The following is a 22,042-nucleotide window of genomic DNA, read 5'->3' as shown; positions in this document are numbered from 1 at the left end:
GAAAAATAAATAGGCTTTAGACTTCCTGTTCCAGTTCACATTAGTTTTAGGGCTTTATTTTGTGAGCCAAATGTAATCATTTATGACTCCTAATGAGGCTGAATATCGTTTGTATGGTTAATACCTTGTCACTAGAGAATGTCAGTCAATCAACTGATCAAAGTTCAATTGTGCTACTGATAATTTAGTTTTTTCTGTTCCTCAGGCTTAAACAACAAATCTACTAATTCAACCACACTATGTTTCTTACAATTTTTCCTCTGTACCTGGTATATGGTGATTCATTTCATTATTGGGATCATGGATTTATGAAAAAAGATTTCTAGTAAGTAATTTCTCACCTTATCTGCAGTAACATCCGGGTTAGACTCCTCAATGCCCAGCTCTCGGCGCTGTTCTGCCCTCACTTCTGAGTAGCTGTGTTTCAGACATAGGTGGTGTGCATGAGAGATGTGAAGACAATTTAGAAATGCTGTGTCACCTATAAATAAATCCTAGTGGTAGGGATGAAACGATTACCGGTTTAACAGTAAACCATGGTAAAATTCCCGATGGTTATTATTACCGTACACTTTTTAATTAGCATTGTAACCGGGTACGGTTAGTTAGTTAATGGAGGAAGCTAATGCTAATGGAGGATGGAGGAAGCTACTCCGCTGATTAGAATGGAGAGGAGTGAAGCCAGTTTTGGACCAATAAAAATACTACTACAGGGCTACTACCTGTTGGCACCAGCGTCTACTGCGCATGATCGCGTAGCATAACTGTGGTTTAATGACGTAGAACGGCAGGAACACCGTAATTCTGGTAGCTGCACCAACAAAAAAATGTGTTTGTCTGACTCGGATCGTCACTGAATAATCAGCCCACCTACGAGGCTCACCTGCCAAACACCAACGCAGCGTCACTGATGGCCGAATATTTTTTCAGATTGCTGAGAGTTTATAATCTAAGCAATACGGTTACATCTCTCAGGTGCGACGGGGTGTCACGGGGTTTTGACGTCATTTTTGGGCCTACATGGATCCCTCCATGCAGACTTTGGTCGGCTTCACTGTCTGACCTCTGGTATACCCCCTTGGGTTAACCGCGCTCTTATAATCTCACGGCAGACACTGTCCAGGTCTCCCAGACGCAGGCGCGTATGCGCAGAATGCAACGTGGGTTTGCGTCAATGACGGCGGAAGACAACGCTGCGTAGATTTTTCAGTCACTCTGAAGTCCGGTCGCATTTTAGTTTTTGAGAGTGCTGAAGGAAACTTGATTGAAGAAAACCTTATAGTGAACGCAGGGTGAGTTAACTTTTAGCTTTATCTGACTTGCTAACCGCGTGTAAACTGAAGCTCTGCGTTAGCTGATCTTTTAAAGACGCTACACGTTGTTCTGTTGCTGTGTGCACATGATAACACGTTAGACAGTTTAGTCAACCAACCAGCGTATCTAGACGCTACTGACTCCTGTATTTATGTCAGTTTTTATTGCAGTTACTATCACTGTCACTATCTTAAGACGTATTTGTTTTCATGTAATTGTCCACGGGGTCATTGTATTACCTATAAAATATAAAATCTTGATAATGCACACTTAGATGATTTTCATATGTTTACAAAATGTATTTGCTGTTTTATTTTTTATGCAAACAAAATGGCAATTGTATTTGTAGTTTTCAATATAAAACTTGCTGAAATGGTTTCAGTGTGTGTATCGGTACATTTTAATATTTTTTGACACATTTCTACAATACCGTGATAATACGGATAACCATGATAATTTTGGTCACTATAATCGTGATATGAAATTTTCATACCGTTTCATCCCCACCTAGTGGAAATGGGGAGCCTTTTATTTGGATCACAACAAAAAAAAATCTCTGCTAAGAGGTACAGAGAAAAAGAAGAAACAGAATTCAGCTGAAGTACCTGACTACTGTGTGCGTGCAGACAATAAACTCAGGCCGAGAGTTCCACTGGTGATAGGTGATGTAATAGTGCGTCTGAAGCCAGATCCACTGTTGCCCTTTAGTTAAGAAACGATAGTAGCAAGACTTCCCTTTACCGTACTGCATCACTGAACAGGAGAGAGACAAGAGCGTCAGAAACAACACGCAGGGAAATACTTAACTGAAGGTGTGTAAATGTGTCCCTCACAGTGTTCGTGACACTTGGCGAGTGTCTCCAGGTCGTCCACGTGGTAATAGTCGTACCCGGATGTTCCTAGAACCTCGAATGGCAGGTAGCCTATGATTGGTGGAGCTCTGAAAAGGAGAAACGGCATCTTTATCAATGACGTTGACACACACACACAAAACAAAACAGAAGGTAGGCTTCACAAAGCCCTGCAGTTATGTCATATCTCAAAATATGCAGTGTGTATTAATTTGATGGCCGGGCATGAAGAGAACTAGTTCATACGACGTGTTGTCAACCGAAAAGCACCTCTGACAGAGTGTACTGGCGCCTTAAGTAGTAATGCAGAATTAAGTGTGTGTGTGTGTGTGTGTGTGTGTGTGTGTGTGTTTGTGTGTTTACCTGTGGTCTAAGAAGAGGAACTTCCATTCTAAGCTGTGCCTGGAGGTGAATTCTTCATTGGGCTCCTCCACTGTACACATTTCCTATGAATATAAAAATAGAAATAACAGAGCGAGAGAAAGTATATAAGAAAGGGATTCATTAATGACTCTGTGATTTTATTTGCATGTATGAGTGTGTCCAAGAATACCTTGATAAACTGGGGTTTGGCCAGCCGAACTGTGGCTACAAAGCACACCTGGTCATCGAACGCAGGTTGTAGTGACCGCTGTAACACCCCTGCTAGGCCATTCCTCGTCATGTTGGGAACTAGACAACACAGAGGAGAGTTTGCCATTAAGAATGTTGTTTACTCTGTGAATCAAAATATATTGTGTAGGTTTGGGCAGTATCTATTTTTTCATACCTTCCTCACAATTCACCATACGAATATATGACAGTGTTTGGGGGAGGAAAAAAAAAAAAAAAAATATATATATATATATATATATATGCATTTAGCCTACTTAGACAAGTCTTGTTTGGGTTTAAACACTTATGGCCTATGGAATAATGCATAGATAAGAAATAAGCGCCCTTCTTCCATAGATTCTTGCTGGAGGACCCGAAGACACTAACTTGCCACGGTGGATCCTGACACGTCAGTGGGCCAAAAGAGGCATTTTTCTTTTTTATTAGTTATCCAGGGAAGGTTAAAAAAAAAAAATCAAGGGCAACAGGACTTGGTTGAAGATTTTACTAGTCGTGTAACGGTACCGGTTTCAAGGTATCCCACTGTATGAAAATGTTCTGTTACACCGTTGCTGCGGTATCAGCGGGGTTTTTTTATGTCTCATCAAAGAGGAAAGCGCAGGAATACTGAGAGTAACACTCCCTCTCCAATTGGTGTGAGCAGTCAATCAACTGTGTGTAGGATGGAACATTTCCCCCCATCGACAAAGATGAAGTCTGCCGTAATATGACGTCAAATATGATATCCCATCTATGGTACAACCACCCGTCACTCTTCGCTAAATTCAAGGTAACACTATCTTGAAATGAACACTTGCTGAGAGAGTTAGCGTGTTTAGCACTAGTGAAATAAATACTATTGGCTTGCTACCGAGGCAGATAACATGGCTAATTAACTAGCTAACACCAGCTAGTTTCACTTCTCTCGTTACTTCACAGAGCGGGGAAGAACAGAGCACTACGTTTCTGTGATTTAGTACCATAATGAAATTTAGTTTGTTTAAGTCTTCCACCATTGTGTACATCTGTTTATAGTCATCAAAGTTCATGTTTTACGACATGTATAAAAAAATAAATAAAAAAATAGAGGAAGAAAAAAGAAGGAAGAAAACTCAACTGTGGCTCTGGTTTTTTCCACTGTTTGTTTATACATCAACACTGAAATAACAATAACTGATCTTATAGCATTATTTGCTATTATTCTTAGCAGCAGTGTTATAAGCAATATAATTTGTTGCTTAAAAATAGAATCCATTTTATTCAGTGGCGGAAAAAAAGTTTGTTTTTTACCCAGACATTTAAAAATAATACATTTAAAGCTGTAATTCCAATACAGTGAGAGCGTGATATTTTATGCTATCACTGATATCATTCCTGTCCGTGGCTTCCCACCACTCGCTCGCTGTAGAGTCACTCCTTTTTGTGTGCATGAGTGTGTGGTTCAGTGAAAGTGAGCAAGCGGAAGGTGAGTAGTGAAGTTCAACAATTAATGTGCAGTGTAGGTTACAGTTTGTCAGTGAATAAAGGCAACAGCTAAAGCTCTTGTGTGTGTTTGTTGTTTACCAACTGTTGGAAAAGTGAAGGGGGATATTTTGTTTGTTTTCATGTTGAAGATGATGTCAGGCAGTATCAAACGGTGTCGCCCACCTATGTTCGGATTGTACACTACATCACATAACCTAAATACAGCATCTCCGTATCACTTTAATAGAAAGAGTAGTGTCTGTATTTTTGACGGTATAGAAAGTCATATGGTCTGAATATCTAAATAACCTGGTATACTGTAATACCTTGATATCGCCCAAGCCTAGTACTGTGTGGTTCTGTGTAGGGCATTCATTTAATGACCACTTTCAAAGCATGTGTTAACTGATCACACAAAGTATGTGCACTGTCCAATTGATACTGGTGCACATTCCTGTGAATACACAGGCCTGCTATGTGAAATAGCAAAGAAATAAATATTTTAACTTTTAAGTGACTCTTTATTGCCATTTAGCTGTTCTAACATTTCTCACATGCAATATTGTTTAAATGACTAAAATAAATAAAAAATAAGTGGCATACCGTTGTTGAGTGACTTGAAGTTGCCAATGAACTTAACATATTCGTAGACAGGGGGCTCTTTGGGGTCAATGGCCCCTCGCAGCATATGGCAGCAGAACTCCATGTGGTTCTTAGCTGGAGACGATAAAATGAAACAAAGAAAAGTCAGGTCAAAGTCAATTTGTGGCATTCAGTGACGTATTTAAAAATGTTTCCTGATGCTGGAAGGAAATCAGAACACAATAAGAATGAATTATGTCTCTTTGTTTGTATCAACAAATTATTATTTTTATTATTATTTATTTATTCATCATAAATTCCACGAACAGACAAAAGATGAACAGGGCAGGATTTATACTAAACTAACACAGTTAGCTACACCGCTATGGAAACTTTACATCTATCTACATTCTGAAGTATAGAAGTAAATGTTAAAGTGAATGATACTCTCGTTTAACCACCAAACACACAATACAGTAGAGTATTATTGGATAATGTTGAAACAGGCAGTAAGTATGGTGTCATATGACTTTGGGTGCTACTGACTCTTCAGGTAATCGTTGCTAAGGCTCTCTGGGTCGGTTGGGTGTGTGGACAAAGACTTGTACACTTCGGAGTGTTCCCCAGTTGGCAGGAAGTTTAACAGGTTCTGGTCCACCAAGTCCGTCTGGGAAACACATGCATAAGAACACACACACAAATCAGAAAAAAATCAAACCCTTTTTTTCAGCACACACTGACATTTGGTCACACTGACGTTTGGTCAGATCGACACACACACAAATTCTGTTTAAGCTTGTTATACAATACATAGGGTGACTAATATATACCACACAAAATACACAACAAGTGTTGCTCACCGGGAGATGTTCTAGTAGTGAGGTGACACTCTCAGAGACGTAGAGGATGTTCCCATCTGTCAATATTGCTATAAAGAACCCATCCAGAGCCTGATGATGCAGACACGACAATATAAAGAGAACACCCTTAAATGTCAGTAAAAGTCAAAGACACCAATTTGTTGCTTGTTAAAAATCAAAAACATCAAAAATCAGTTAAAATGACATAGCAGATATTTTACATTTAGAAATAAAATCACAATCCAATTGGACTTTTTGAGGTGAGTTAATCTTGACCCTGGTCATGAAAAACCTACCTAAAGAGTTTTAAAAAACAGCTCTTATAGCAGAGAAATGTGAGATTACTAACCTCCAGCATGAGCTGGGTGAACTCCTCATTGCTAAGAAAAGGAGGCTTCCAGTCCTGCCTGATCTCACTTGACTCCGACTGGGCTGCGATCTCTGAAGGAGGAAAAAGGAGAGCAAATGGGATACTTTAAAGGATGGAAATCAAGTCTTGCAGGAAAAAAGTCAAGTGAGGAAAACATAATCAAGCAACAGGGCATAAAAGAGACAAAAACAAAGGAAGTAATAACGCATGTGATATAAAACTGTATTGATAGTACAAGGCTCAGAGTGAAAACAAGGCAATTAAACAGAACACTAGATAACACAGAGCACCAGTCAAGTGGCAGCCGAGAGTTATTGAGCATGCACGGCAATGATAAGAGCTAGGATTAAAAATAACAGTAACCCATGTGCAGAGATCAAACATTTCAAGACACTCCCAGTATTTAAGTTGTGATCAACTAAGATTATGAAGGGAAAAAGAGTAAAGCATGTATGTATAAAGTACCTCAAGCACAGAATGAAAGCACGGCATAATCATTAATCATATTACACCGTCGAAAGGTTAAAGTTAATTAAAGAGTAATTTACACTTCACATGTACAGTGCCCACGTCTCATTAAATGTGTAATAAAATCATGGAGTGTCTGTTCTGTTTAACAACAAGCTCTAGTAATGAGAGTAAACGAGCACAGACAACAGTGTACACAAGAGTGAATGATAAACCTCACTACAGAACAAGGAGTGTCCACCCAGTGAGGTGTTCAAAAAAGGAAGAGGATGGCAGGAAGCCCTGACCTTTGTGTTTACACAGGAAGTCGATGCTTTTCTGCAGGATGGTGGACTTGTCCATCTTCCTAGTGTTGCCCGGCAACATGGTGCCAAGTTCCTTGATGAGGACATTGAACTGGTCTCTCCGTTTCTTCTCAGACTTGTTACGGGACACACTACAATCAAATCCACAGTTATGAATTAAGATTTTATGTTTTGCAGTTTTGTTTGTTTTATTGAAAAACGTTTTAAAGCTTCAGTGTGTAATATTTAAAAGGATCTATTGACAGAAAGGCAATATAATATACATAACTATGTTTTCAGTGGTGTATAAAGGCCTTACATAATGAACCGTTATGTTTTTATTACCTTAGAATGAGCCATTTCTATCTGCATACACCGTGTTGAACAGATTTGTGCAGCAGTGTTCATGAGAGAGAGAGAGAGAGAGCGAGCGAGAGGAGGTGCCGAACATATGCGCTGCACGCAGCTCTGCAATCAAATACGATTTTAAATAGGCCTAATAAAATTTTAAAATATCAGTATGTGACGGTCAGCATTGATAATGTGGCGGGCTGCCACAAATAAATCAATGTATGGGAAACACTGGTTAGTAGTAGTAATAATAGTCATCTGGTTTATTAGAAGTAAAAAAAACAAAGAAGCAATTTGGACAAATGGAGGTCCACAAGAGCCGACGAGCGTGTAGGCCACCGTAGCTTCTCCTGCACACTTTGAAAGGGAGGGGTGAGCGGTGACTGATTCATGTGGTGCACATGAACACATGCTTAATCAGAAGAACGACTTCACAACTCGGGAAATGGGACCATCCGAGGAGCACTTGAATGCACCGTGAACAGCTGGTTGCAATTCGCAATCCTCTCCCCTAGATGCCACTAAAATTTACACACTAAACCTTTAAAGAGATTTGTTTGTTTGTATGTTTTTTTTGTCCAGACTGGCAGTTTTGACATACAGAAAAAACACCACAATGAAAAAAGCAGGTTCAACCGTTTTGTCAGTGTTCAAGTTAAGACAGTATGTCTGATAAAGTCGACACAGAATATTCTCTACAGGGGCTAAAAATGTAAAATGTGTTTCAAATGTGGTTATTCAACAAGTGTAGGTCTGGTCAAAATACCATGTGATGTTTTATGAAAAGGATTGGTGTATTAATAATAAACATATACTACAAGTAGCATCACTCTAGAGTAATTTTCTTTATATCTAACTTACCGTTTTGCTTTGTCCTTTTCATCTTCTTCCATCAACCCATCAAAGATGCTACAATCATCCCTACAGGAGGAGAGGAAATTCTTTACAGACTTCCCTGAGTTTTTCCCAACTCACTTTGTGTTTTCCTCTGCGTGCACGTTTGTTGGCAGCTTGAAAGCAGATATGTATTGTTAATAATAGTGAATGACGGATGTTGGCTAATGAGAGGATTCCTACATGCCAGGACCAAGTTTATTTTTGGGTCACACACACACATAAAAAAAGAGAGTGAGACAGGCAGTGAGAGGGAAACGGAATGTGTTGTGCTTGCCAAGAAGGTTTACGAGTGCATTTGTGTAACAGACCATTTCTTCCGTACGTTTCAATTAATATGGGTCAATATGAATACTTTCATTTGTACTGATGGTTGATATTTGGGGTGGTTAAGATCTTTAATTTTCATGGTTTTGATGCCAAAAGAGGCAAGAAATGCCGTTTGACAATAATAAGGTGACGTTTTTGCAAATCTATATATCTAAACATATTTTGTACTTGTGTCAAAGCATGTGCATGTCATAATTCGTGTGTGTTGCAGCATACCCTATGCTTGATGTCATGGTGGCTGCTGATCAGGGCTGTGGCTGCAGTGATTTGCTCTTTAGGCGTGAGGTAGGCATTTGGAAGACCACCTGGAGAGACAGAAAAACAAGTACTGTATTAGCTTAAGTGCCAGTTATGATTTACATATATTGCAATTCAGCAGACTCCAACACTAATCACAATTATCACCATTCCCATAGGGCTCAGATAACTGGCTCACCATGGTGGCTGCTTTTATACTTCAATACCCTACTGACCCTATACACTATCTAGTGTCAACTTGACCAATGATAGACCGATTAATTGGGCGCTATCTGGCATTTTAAGATAATTGGCATCTTCCATCCTAATGACAGCTAATCTAATCTAAAACCATTACTGGCTAGCATTAAATATTAATTGTTCTACTGTAGAGAATAATGCAGTTGAATGACGTCAGTTCTGACAATTTGTACCACACTATCCCTTACACGCCAGTCATGTTCTGAAATCTACAGCATAACCTAAAGTATTTTTCTATTTCATTAATTGATAAAAAATCCCTCTCAAAACAACACATTACTGTCTAAAATAACCATGTATATTACATTGTACTCTGCATGGAATAATGGAATTATACATTACTTTTCTCTGTTTTGATATTGCCATTATACACTCACTGGCCATTTTATTAGGTACACCTTGCTAGTACCGGGTTGGACCCCCTTCTGCCTTCAGAACTGCCTTAATTCTTAGTGGCATACTTTCAACAAGGTGTTGGAAACATTCCTCAGAGACTTTGGTCTATGTTGACATTATCATCAGTTGCCGCAGATTTGTCAGCTGCACAACCATGATGCGAATCTCCCGTTCCACCACATCCCAAAGGTGCTCTACTGGATTGAGATCTGGTGACTGTGGAGGCCACTGGAGTGCAGTGAACTCATTGTCATGTTCAAGAAGCCAGTTTGAGATGATTTGAGCTTTGAGACATGGCGCATTATCGCATTATCATTATCCTGCTGGAAGTAGCCATCAGAAGATATAGATGGACATGGTCAGCAACAGGTAGGCTGGGGTGTTTAAACAATGCTCAGTTGGTACTAAAGGGCCCAAAGTGTGCCAAGAAAATATCCCCCACGCCATTACACCACCACCACCAGCCTGAACCGTTGATACAAGGCAGGATGGATCCACGCTTTCATGTTGTTTACGCAAAATTCTGACCATCAGAATGTTGCAGCTAAAATCGAGACTCATCAAACCAGGAAACATTTTTCCAATCTTCTATTGTCCAGTTTTGCTGAGCCTGTGCAAATTATAGCCTCAGTTTCCTGTTCTTTGCTGACAGGAGTGGCACCCGGTGGTCTTCTGCTGCTGTAGCCCATCTGCTTCAAGGTTCAATGTGTTGAGCGTTCAAAGATGGTATTCTGGTTGTAACGAGTGGTTATTTGAGTTAATGTTGCCTTTCTGTCATCTCGAACCAGTCTGCCCATTCTCCTCTGACCTCTGACATCAACAAGGCATTTTCATCCACACAACTGCCGCTCTTCTCTGTAAACCATAGAGATGGTTGTGTGTGAAAATCCCAGTAGATCAGAAGTTTCTGAAATACTCAGACCAGCCCATCAGGCACAAACAACCATGCCATGTTCAAAGTCACTAAAATCCCCTTTCTTCCTCATTCTGATGGAAGTTGCCTTGACCACGTCTACATGCCTAAATGCATTGAGTTGCTACCATGTGATTGGCTGATTAGCTATTTGTGTTAACAAGCAATTGAACAGGTGTACCTAATAAAGTGGCCGGTGAGTGCATATCAGCCATCGACCGTCCTGCTCTCTAAACATCGACATCGGCAATTGCAAACCCAAATTGTTTTACCACTAAACTTGACTGAATCCTGAATCGTAGCACAGATGTCCAAAAAAGACCCTATTTGTAGTCAATAAAACATTATAACATGCTGTATGTTCCAACATGAGTTGGGAACATACATCTAAATATAGACTAATTAGATTGAATCAGTGAAAACGAATGGTCTGCATGACTCTTCCATATGTTAATTTAAGTGCAATCACAACACGTGTAGTCACTTCTCACCCCAATGCAGCTTATGCACACGGTCAGCTAACGTCTTTCAGTGGTCGTAGAAAAGGTTTGGGGTCAAAGCTGACTCTACGGTGAAAACTGACATTGACGTCATTGGGGTCACAAGAGGGCACCAGACCACAGGAAAGACATGGTGGTGAACCAAACCTGTGGGAGAAATCAGAGCAGAAAACTGTGGTCATGAGGTGAACTTGCCCCTTAAGGCAAATTGTGATTTGTGATAGTTTTTTTAAATAAAATTGACTTGACCATCAGCTTTTAGCAATATTCCATCTATAATCCCATGAGAATAGTGAATAAAATTCACTCTTTGCTGAGTCCAATTGCAACTACAGCTATAAATTATAATTTTCATAAGATAAAGTGTTTTATACAAGGAAAAAAACAACATCTTGGTTGTAACCTACATTAACACTGGGATGGTCAATTTACTTCAGAAGCATTTCATATTTGTTGAAATTCTCTTTACATCCCTTTGGAGGGAGGCCTGAAGGGAAGCGGGTGGATTTTTTTTCAGTTGGCTACTTTTCATAATGGAGCTGTCTCCGGCTAGTTTCTCCCCAGCTTTAATGGAAGAAAAGCTCAAATATTAAATTTTTTCTGAGAGATTGGTCAAATGTTTCACATGCAAAATCAGATTGTGGGTTGCATATACAATTGATCAAGTCAGTTTTTTAATGTCAGATGCAGCAGAACAACATGTTACCAGCCAGTGTAGTAGACCACCTTCACTGACTTTACTGATTTACCAACTACTGACAATGTTACTGCTTTTTAACCAGTTTTACAGTGTTTCATTTAATTAACTTGGACCTGCACAAAAAAATTACAGATGCTTTCAAATAAAAGTTTTTTTTTACAAGTACATTATTTGTATTTTTATAACTTACTAATAAATGAACTAATAATAATCTACAGAAACAGATTTTATGAATTAACATTGTTAGAAGATCCTGGAATCCAGTTTGTTGTGCCACAAAGTTTTTTAAGTGTGAATAATATACATCAGTGCAGAGAGGAAAACCTGGAATAAATCAGTTATTATGCATACATTATTAGTATTTAAGAAACTCTTCTGGAGCATACTGATCCAGTTATGAAAAAAGTGGTGATTAAGTATTTTCTTACTTACTTTCTGGAATTTCTCTTTGCAGGCAAAACTTGCTGTTTTAGATGCTATCCTTCCAGGCACTGACAAACCTTCTCACGTGAGCCACACCTTACCTGCAACACAAATAACCCACACTCATTCACAAATATCCAAGGGGCCTGTGTTCACTATTTACCATGCATGTAAATTCTATAAGAAATGTAAATATGTTGGTTGCTGCAAAGTAAAAACAGGAAAATGGGGTTTAATAGTTTTATTGGTCAGAAAATGCCCACTTCATCAGAGCCCACTGTGCCATCATCATCAGACCAAGAGTCCAAAACTAAAATATACTGATTCTACTACAATATTATGGCTACAACTAATAGTTATCTTTATTATCAGTTAATTTGCCATTTAGTTTTTCGATTAACTGATCAATCCTTTGGTCTATAAAATGAAACGAAATTGCGAAAAATGGCTGTCTCAATATGAGATTAAGATGAGTTCGGACCAACAGCCCAAAACCCAAAGACTTTACGGTGATATAAAACACACAAAAGCAGAATAACCTCACAATTAAGAAGCTGGAACCAATTCATGTGTGGATGTTTTGCAAGAAAAAATGACTAATGCAATTATTGAATTATCAAATTTCTGATTCATTTTCTGTCGATCCCCTGTAATCATCAGCCAGTCAAGAAAAGCAGCAACTCCTCTCAATTGAGAAGCTATAACTAGGGAACACTGGCCATTTTTGCTTGAAAAATGAATCAACTAATCGTTATATTATGTCTGACAGAACAGTCCAAAAATGAAGCTCCTAAACTTGTTAATAAGAACACAACACCAATCAGACAGCATACTAAAGTTGCAACAATTAATTGATTAGTTGTCAACTATTACATTAAAACAAAACAAGACATTTGAGGATGACATGTTGGATTTTGGAAAAACTGATTGACATTTTAAAGACCAAGCAACTAATCGATTAATTGCTGAAAATAATCTTTCAAATTAAACCGACAACGAAAAGACTCGCTAGTTGCACCCCTACAACATACCACCACTTGGATCACATTGTGATCAGAAAATAACCCCCATGTAAGAGGATTTTTCTGTAGATATGACAGTAGAAGGAAGGTCAAAGTGGGTACAGTAAAAACATATGGATAACATTATAGCCCAGCTAGATTATCTTATTGCACTCATTTTACTGGGGGATAATAGTGAGATTTAGGTATTTTAGTAAAACATCCAAAAGACCCCACAGTGGTCCCTTGTCTGTACTTCGACAAGCACTGGCCTGACCTACAGGCATGTATTCCTGACGGCCAATAAGTGAAACCTCATTAGACTGATCTTATGCAAACTGTACACCACTGCCAATGAATAAACACAGATATATTAGAAACATGGCACAGTGCAGACCACGTAGGGCAGTCAACCAAAGCAGCCACTGGCTATTGGCTAGGAAAGGTAACGTTAATATTTTTAATATATCTTTAGTTACACAGAGGGTTCGTTATACAACTCCTAAGACAGCAACCCATATAGCAAGCTAGCAGGCTAACTAAGCTTGCCACCGAAAACTGCCCATTTAAGATTTAATGCTCTTACTGACCCCGTTTCCTCTCGCTACACTCGCAAATACTGAGTGACACAGATACAGCAGGTAAATTATTCCCCGTTGGTGAAATAAACAGGAGGAATATCAGTCCCTATCATGGCATGCTGGCGCCGAGCCTCAAGCTGTCACGCAACAACTGACATTGAAGACAAAATAATCTGTAATATATATATATATATATATATGTTACCGTCGGTCCTAAAACACCGCGAGAAAACTGAGCCTAAACATCCGCGCGGGGCAATGTAAAAGCCCACAAAAGCATAATACATGTCGGCCGCGGAGAAATGCCTAAAACCAGAGATGGTGGAAACATTTTCGCGGCAGATGTATGTGTACACACACACACACACTCACACACTCACACACACACACACACACACACAGAGTCCCCAGGCGCACACACATACACACACACGGAGAGCGGTGCGCGCACACGCTCGCCCACTCGTACACATAGACACTGGGTGCTCCGAATGTGGGTCACTGGGCCTTGCTCTCCCTCGAGCGTGCGGAAACAGTCCCGAAGCCTCCTCTGCAGTCCGACCGCTTCCGCACGCTAAAAAACAAACAAACCTCGGACACCGACCACAGTGGCCGTGCTATTACACACTCGACGACCATCGCTGGCTTTGGATGTGCATTAAAAATAATCCTTACCTTCCCGAATAACCGACAGCAGCCTCCGTGTTTTGCTTACTTGAACGTTGCATCGAGGCGGTGGGGGCCGGGAGGACTCCGGGTTGGGGAGAAAAACAGGAGGCCTACTTCATATTACGACATTACGACGTACTGTCATGCGCAATGGAGACAGTTAGGGCGCACTATTTTGCAAGTACAGTAGCTGTGAAACGGAGAGGGGATCGCTGAATGATCTTCAGAGGGGAAATGACTCCGCGTGTTTGTGTGGCTCTTCCAGCCAAACTAGTCCACTGTAGATGTCACCTAGTTTTTTTTACATGATAGAAAATAAAATGACATGGAAGCGATTCTGCCACCAGACAAATGAATACATTCAAAGTGGGAACGACGGTTCTCCACTTAATTCGCTTTTTAATTAAAGGCTTAATATTTAGAGATATAAAGTTAAATGCCACCCTATTTAGATATTTTCACAATTATATTAAAATGCATTATTGACATAATCATATTCTTTTCAGAGTGAACAGTTTGTGTTACAGTGATTGGACTGTGAATGTGACATTGGACGGTCGCCAGGACGGTGCAGAGCAGGGTAGGGATGGCCCTGCCTCATGGCAAGGGGTTTCCCCTTTAATCGACATCCAATCAGAAGCTCTACACACCGTGACGTACGTTGTACCTAGACTGTGTCAGGGTCCCCAAAATTCATATTATTGTGTATTTTGACATTAAGCTATTTTTATGCGGCATGGCAAGTGTTTAAATGTTAATTTCACATGGTGGAGAAGATGATAAACAACAGTAAGTGTATTCCTGCTTAAAACTTTCTATGCAAATAACAACATTCATAAACAAGGTATCATTAAGGTAAAGAGATGACAGAGGAGTGTGGCCATGTAAGGTCTGCAGTAGACATGTATAATGCTGGCAGTGATAGCTATTTATACTGTATTGTATGTATGTATATGTCTTTACAGAAAAGAGAATAGTATGTTATATTGTTATATACAGATAAGTACAAGACATAGAAATCACACACATATATATATATATATATATATATATATATATATATATATATATAAAGACAAAATAAACAAGTTACTGTCTCACTGTTGCAGAATTAAATCTCTCCAGTTAATATAGAAACTGTATTATTATATTATAGACCTGGAGAGGCCATGTTTCCTCTGACAGTCCTGCTACATAGTAGATGGGCTTCAGCTGTGTAATTGCCCTCTATCAGTGCAGGACTCTAGCTCTAACAGGAAGATTTGGACAATATTTGGACAATTAAGTTAAAAAAAAAGTTAAACCAGAGTTCTATGGCCCCTGTGTCCATGTTTACACGGAAGTCAACATGCAACATGTAAACTCAACTTTTCTTCATCATCCTCTCTTACTGTCCCTCCCCAACTGGCCAAAGATACACCCAGAAAAGTGTACTGGCAGACAGGCGTGGAGACATTTTGGGAAATTAAACAGTGATCTCTTACCTTAAATGATGATGCACAGTGTTGAAGCTAGAAAGTCGTCTCTCAGACAGGATCTGGCTCCCATCATTCACTTAAAAGAGCTGGCTCATAGAGCCAACTCATTCGCGACCGACACACCGCTAGATACCATCAAAAATACATTTTCAATAATAACAGTGGTGTCACAGTGCAAGCAAGTAATTCTGTTTTATGTCATATACATTATTTATTGCATCACAACATCAGGGTAATTTTTAGCCTTTACTGTACTACAGCTTTTTAAATGCAAAACTGTTACAGAGTTCAAATGTCTGGAGCAATTAAACAATGCAAACTTAAATCTGTGTGAATAAGTTTAAATAGAAGTCAAATACTACAATACTGCCGCAAAAATTGCAAATTGTAAAATCCAGCATCTATATGTATAATGAACACAGCGTTCCTGTTTTCACACAGGCATACTTTGAATTCCAGCCTTGGGCTTGTGCATTAAACAAAAAGTTAGCTCCATTCTAGTTTGCTTAATGTATAACAGTGCCAACCTCATTAATTCTCTGCTCCTGCGTGGACTCATTATAGCCCTGCACCTTCTCAGAATTTCTGTCTGCCTCGTATTCCTTTCTTCAGTGTCCTTCCTCTCTGTGAACTCAATTTTCCCCTTCAATTCTTCTCTGTCATAATTTTCAGCTCTCACTTGCTTTGTTCGGATTAGCCGTTACCTGCTTCTTAAGGATTCTCCACATTTTCCTATCTATTATTTTCTCTCCTTTCTCATCTTTCCTTTGCTCAACACCCCTTCTTGCACAATTTGTGTTGTCCATTCCATAAGTCATCTCCACAGCCTGCTCTTTGTTTCAAATTCAGCTTCTCTTTTCTTCAGATCTCCTGTATTTCTTCCTGTCTTTTGTTTTGCTTTCTTCTTCCTTTGCTTCCTCTGCTTTTTTCAGTTGTTAAAATTCCCCACTCTCACTCCTCTGCATCCTGCGTGTCTTCTCCCCTTCTCTGTTTCTTGATCATTTTTTAATACTTCTTGATAGCCAGATGCTCTTTCTTCCTTTCTTCCTTCCACAACTTCATCTGTCCTTCCAGTGTAACACAGATCTTCTCCTATCCTTACTGCCAGGGGCCCTGACTTTACTCCTGAACTCTCTACAACCCCTCTTAATCCTCTTAATCATGTGTCAATGTCTTTCCAAACTCCTCCCATATTAACTTGTAACTGTACATTAGTTGCTATACGTTCATATCCTGTTGTTTTTTTCCCATCTATTTACCTGCATGTTTCCACAAACTGCAAAATCATCACAAGCATATTTTATTAAAAATACAGATACAGGCACATTGATGTAGTGATGCCACTGAATACAAGAGGGAGATCAACGCAGTTTGTGCATTACAGCATATTTTACAAAAACTACTCTCTTGTGCCAATCTTGGATTTTCTCCAATTATTATACAAATAAGAATCCTTTTAAAGGCACGTGACAGACATGCTGGGGTTAAAGGTTATGATAAGTAAGTAAAGCAAACCTCATCTGTTATTCATGAGGTTCAACACTATATTTCCTTTCCTCCCTGCTTCCTGCCCATCCGCTCATCTTTCCATCTCAGAGGCAAAAAGCCTTTCAAGTGAACACCCACAAAAACCATCAACGACCACAACGATAAAGCACTTAGCTGCGGAACAACCCATCTTTGTTTTCACAAAATGTGACAAATCCAATGGAGCCACACTCTATCCTGCTAACAAATGAAATCAGAGCTTTGGCCTGGTTCGTTCTGGGGCAGTTTGCTTATGGAAAAAGTCCTCCCACGCTGTTGTTGTTTGTTTACCCCGCCTTTCCTGAGCTGGAACCTGCTCAAAAGTGTAACATTATGTTATTTCTGCTTATCATCTAGCAAATTATCTCATGGAGTCATGATCATTAAAGACGTGTAGCATCCTTTATGTGCTTATAAAATCCCTCCATTTAAGTGCTTCACCCCGCTTGTACCTGTACTCAGATATTGAATTATTAGTGGGTAATGGAAACCACGCAGAGTGCTGCGGGACATCCTTTTCCCACATAACCACCGTTTAATCACAGACAAACATTGGGCACTGTGCCACAGCATATATCAACGTCTATACGTGAGTGAGTGGAAACAGATAGGCCATGGAAAGACAGAAAGAAAGAAAGAGAGTAGGGGGGATATAACCACTCACAGTACAACTAGGGTAAAGCACTTGTGTGTCTATGCCTTGGATCCACCGAAGTAAATACAAATCCAAGAGGGAAAGCCATATTTTCAGGAAGCCTGAGCAAACATCAGGATCAACATTATAATGGATCTTAATTGAAGGAAGCAATAAAAAGCTAAAATGATGAAGAGATTGACCTTGAATTGCAGTGCTAAGTACTAAGTTTAACATTGATCATCAAACCTGACTGCTGCAGAGTTAAGTGTGTGTGTAGTTGAGCTCATTTCACACACAACCACATAGTTTTACGCGGTCTGACCAGAGGAAACATCACCTCCTCCCTCCTCATCACTTCCAGTTTTCATTGTTGTCCAGTGTCCTCATTATTTTTCATCAACTCTGTCGCTCTCTTTTTCTCTCTTGGATTTTCTCATCCTCTGTTTGTCACTCTTGTTTTCTTTCCGCCTTACTGTTTCTGTTTTTTTTTTGTTTTTAAAAAATCCCTTTTCCCACCATCCGGTCCTGATTCTTTGCTTCGTCTCTCCAGTGATGTCGTCTCTTCTGAAGGCGGAGATGCAGAGAGTTTTGTTCCGACCTGCAAAACAGAGACTGGTGGAGTTTATCGAGATTGAAGAGCCATCGCCTGAAAGACATTTCCTCTGTGTCTCAGGTAAACAGCTTTCTTGTTGATCAGGTAGTCACTTCAAAACATTTTTGTTCATTTGATACAGCAGCTTTTAAGGGTTAAGTATGTTCACCTATTCAAGATAATTTCTATTCTGTTGTATTTAAAAACATTAAAACATTTGGAAGCTTTACAGTAGAATTTTCTTTCATAGGTAATAGAGAATATTATTAATGATTTCAGAGAATCTTTAGAAGAAAATGGCTGAACATGTCTTTGAACTGTTGTATGAAAACGGACTGTGTAAAGTCTATGAGGCCTGAAATGAGTAATGATTCTTCTGCAGCAGATGAAATGCCCTGAGCTGCACTGGACTCTTTTGGCTTCTGTTTACACTTTTGTTATTTCTCATTTTCTGTAGTTTCAAAAACCAAAGTGGTGCAGTTAAGTATAGTGGGATGTCAGGCATCTAAGATGTCCCTAAAGGCTGGATCCAAGAGGTCCCATACCAAACGCTCCAGTATACAGGAGTGCTACAGGAGGACAGAGATCTGGTCCCTGCAAGACCTGACTCTTGTTGATGGACGGGACCCTGATGTGGTAATTAACCAAATTTAATTGCAATTTCCATAGCTTATTATTGCATGATTTCCAACAGTTTTGTATAGAAAGGATGTCTGGCACATAGACTATAGTTATTAAAAAAATTATTAAAATTGTCTCTTAATCACACTTTTACTCTTATAGTAAAAGCCTTGAAACAATGTAATTTATCTCAAACTATAATTTTACATTCTAATTCATAATTTGTCAGTGCTACGTGTTACTCTTGTGGTGTTTCATGTTGAGCAAAGGAATAACAACTGTCTCTCATTGGGATCCTAAATATAAAAAACAAATTAAATAGAATTGCTTAAGGAAATAAAGAGAGTTACAACACGAATATACTTATACCTATTTTTCTGTTCTTGTGCACAACCACCTCAGTTATCTGTTTTACAGTTTTCAGTCGCTTTGGTACATTTCTCAAATCATCCCTAACATCTGCAAAACAGTGAGTGCATTTCTTGAAACAAACAGCACACGTAGAAACACAGTGGATTACCTGCAAAAGCCTGTAAATTGTTCAGAATCCTTAGTCTATCTCTCAAAAGCAAATCTTTATGTCATTGAACATGTCAGTGCCATCAGAATGACAAGTCCTTGTGTCATTGTTTACGAACAAGATAGTCAAAATGTGTAGTCAATATAGAGTCCCCTCCAAAAGTTTTGGAACTGTAAGGCAAAGTCCTTTGTTTTTGTTGTTCACTGAAGACATTTGGGTTTAAGATCAAAAGATGAGTATGAGAAAAGAGTTCAGAATTTCAGCTTTTATTTCCTGGCATGCACATCTAGATGTGTTAAACAACTTAGGACATATCACCGTTTGTACTAGACCACAGCATTCTTAGGTGAGCAAAAGTAATGGAACAAATAATCTTAAAGTAAATAACATTTAATATTTGGTGTCATAACACTTGCTTGCAATAACTGCCTCAAGCCTGCAACCCATCGACATCACCAAACTGTCGCATTCTTCATTTGTGATGCTATTCCAGGCTTTTACCGCAGCTTCTTTCAGCTCGTTTGTTTCGGGGTGTTTCTCCCTTCAGTCTCCTTAAGGAGGTGAAATGCATGCTCTATTGGGTTAAGGTCAGGTGATTGACTTGGCCAGTCTAAAACCTTGCATTTTTTCCAGTGTGCTTTGGGTCATTGTCCTGCTGCATGATAAACTTCCTTCCGATTAGTTTCAATGCATTTCTCCATAAATTAGCAGACGAAATGTTTCTGTCCACTTCTGACTTCATTCTGCTGCCGCCATCATCAGTTACATTATCAATAAATATTAATGAGCCTGTTCCAGAAGCAGCCATGCACGCCCAAGCCATGACATTACCTCCCCCATGCTTCACAGATGAGCTTGTATGCTTCGGATCATAAGCAGTTCCTTTCTTTCTCCACACTTTGGCTTTTCCATCACTGTGGTAGAGATTAATCTGGGTCTCATCAGTCCATAAGATTTTGTTCCAGACTTTTGCAGCTCATCTCTGTACTTCTTAGCAAATTTTAATCTGGCCTTCCGATTCTTCCTGCTGATGAGTGGTTTACATCTTGTGGTGTGGCCTCTATATTTCTGCTCTCTGAGGCTTCTTCGAACAGTGGATTGTGATACCTTCATCCCTGCACTGTGGAGGTCGTTGGTGATGTCACTTACTGATGTTTTGGGGGTTTTCTTCACAGCTCTCACAACATTTCATCAACTATTGTTGTTTTCCTTGGCCGACCTGTTCAACGTTTGTTGCTCAGTACACCAGTAGTTTCTTTTTGAGGACATTCCAAATTGTTGTGCTTGCTATGCCCAGTGATTGTCCAATGTCTCTGGACGATTTTACATCTTTTCTCAGCTTGACAATGGCTTGCTTTTCTCCCTTAGACAGCTCTCTGGTCTTCATGTTGGTTTCTCCTCTTTAACAGGAAATGCAGTCTTTATAGGTTTGAACCAAGGATGAAAACTTAGACTAGTCCTGCAGAGCTATTTAATGTTTGGACAATTAACCTAAAAGGTAACACCTGGGCAACAAGAAACATCTGTCAGTCACATGTTCCAATAGTTTTGCTTTCTTGAAAAATGGGTGGGTTCAAACAAAGGGTGATATGTCCTGAGTTGTTTAACACATTTAGATGTGAATACCAGGAAATGAGAGCTGAAATTCTGAACTATTGTCTCATACTCATCTTTTGATCTTAAACCAAATGTCTTCAGTGAACAACAAAAACAAAGGAATTTTCCTTACGGTTCCATACTTTTGGAAGGGACTGTAGCACATGAGTTTCACAACTGAATTTCTTTCACACAAATTTACTTACACAATTCATTTATTTATGTTCTACGGTACTGTTATGTATATAATTAATATCATTAAATACTCTTTAGACAGATCGTTGTTATGCATTAAAAGAAAGTGACAAAAGCACACAAAACATAACCACAACAAAACTTACAGGAGGATCCAATATAAATGACAAGAAACATATTGAAAACCACAGCAAATGTAAAATGACAATTACTTCACAACAACAGGCGAGACTAAACATCACATAGGACATTTTAAAAGTCTGATTAAAAGAAGTTTCCAGTAAGACCAGAATGGTACAATGTTGTAATAGCACCGTATGGTGCCTAGGTGATGCTGTTGCACTTGCAAAAGGATACAGAAGATTTTGATTGCCTCATTTACAGTGGGTACGGAAAGTATTCAGACCCCTTTAAATTTTTCACTCTTTGTTTCATTGCAGCCATTTTCCAAAAATCAAAAAAGTTCATTTTATTTCTCAGTAATGTACACTCAGCACCCCATCTTGACAGAAAAAAACAGAAATGTAGAAACTTTTGCAAATTTATTAAAAAAGAAAAACTGAAATATCACATGGTCATAAGTATTCAGACCCTTTGCCGTGACACTCATATTTAACTCAGGTGCTGTCTATTTCTTCTGATCATCCTTGAGATGGTTCTACACCTTCATTTGAGTCCAGCTGTGTTTGATTATACTGATTGGACTTGATTAGGAAAGCCACACACCTGTCTATATAAGACCTTACAGCTCACAGTGCATGTCAGAGCAAATGAGAATCATGAGGTCAAAGGAACTGCCTGAAGAGCTCAGAGACAGAATTGTGGCAAGGCAC

At 39.2% G+C, this 22,042-nt stretch overlaps 2 protein-coding genes across 7 annotated transcripts in view; one reads left to right on the top strand and one right to left on the bottom strand.

Annotated features, from left to right (window-relative positions):
• clockb (clock circadian regulator b) overlaps nt 1–14,178 on the bottom strand; it is a 24,735-nt gene extending 10,557 nt beyond the window's left edge. For 2 of the 3 annotated variants that reach the window (XM_046046961.1, XM_046046963.1), the window contains exons 1-15: nt 14,050–14,178; nt 11,802–11,893; nt 10,661–10,816; nt 8,579–8,667; nt 8,000–8,059; nt 6,791–6,939; nt 6,015–6,106; nt 5,666–5,755; nt 5,352–5,472; nt 4,827–4,940; nt 2,719–2,837; nt 2,529–2,611; nt 2,148–2,254; nt 1,920–2,067; nt 342–417 (exon numbers count right to left, since the gene is read on the bottom strand). In XM_046046961.1, the coding sequence (XP_045902917.1) occupies nt 342–417; nt 1,920–2,067; nt 2,148–2,254; nt 2,529–2,611; nt 2,719–2,837; nt 4,827–4,940; nt 5,352–5,472; nt 5,666–5,755; nt 6,015–6,106; nt 6,791–6,939; nt 8,000–8,059; nt 8,579–8,595 (1,176 nt within the window). In that variant the 5' untranslated portion in view covers nt 8,596–8,667; nt 10,661–10,816; nt 11,802–11,893; nt 14,050–14,178. Of the gene's footprint in view, nt 1–341; nt 418–1,919; nt 2,068–2,147; nt 2,255–2,528; nt 2,612–2,718; nt 2,838–4,826; nt 4,941–5,351; nt 5,473–5,665; nt 5,756–6,014; nt 6,107–6,790; nt 6,940–7,999; nt 8,060–8,578; nt 8,668–10,660; nt 10,817–11,801; nt 11,894–13,383; nt 13,510–14,049 lie in introns of those variants that run through there. The other variant, XM_046046962.1, reaches the window with a different exon arrangement.
• The window catches only part of exoc1l (exocyst complex component 1 like), a 23,539-nt gene continuing 2,566 nt past the window's right edge, over nt 1,070–22,042 (top strand). Inside the window, exons 1-5 of one of the 4 annotated variants that reach the window (XM_046046966.1) lie at nt 1,070–1,292; nt 11,824–11,877; nt 14,571–14,699; nt 18,236–18,358; nt 18,735–18,913. In XM_046046966.1, coding sequence (XP_045902922.1) covers nt 18,238–18,358; nt 18,735–18,913 — 300 coding nt within the window. In that variant the 5' untranslated portion in view covers nt 1,070–1,292; nt 11,824–11,877; nt 14,571–14,699; nt 18,236–18,237. Of the gene's footprint in view, nt 1,293–1,776; nt 2,319–11,823; nt 11,878–14,549; nt 14,700–18,235; nt 18,359–18,734; nt 18,914–22,042 lie in introns of those variants that run through there. The other 3 variants (XM_046046965.1, XM_046046964.1, XM_046046967.1) reach the window with 3 other exon arrangements.

The sequence above is a fragment of the Micropterus dolomieu genome, linkage group LG04 (assembly GCF_021292245.1).
Source record: "Micropterus dolomieu isolate WLL.071019.BEF.003 ecotype Adirondacks linkage group LG04, ASM2129224v1, whole genome shotgun sequence".
NCBI lineage: Eukaryota > Metazoa > Chordata > Actinopteri > Centrarchiformes > Centrarchidae > Micropterus > Micropterus dolomieu.
This window is presented reverse-complemented; position numbering and strand designations above follow the sequence as displayed.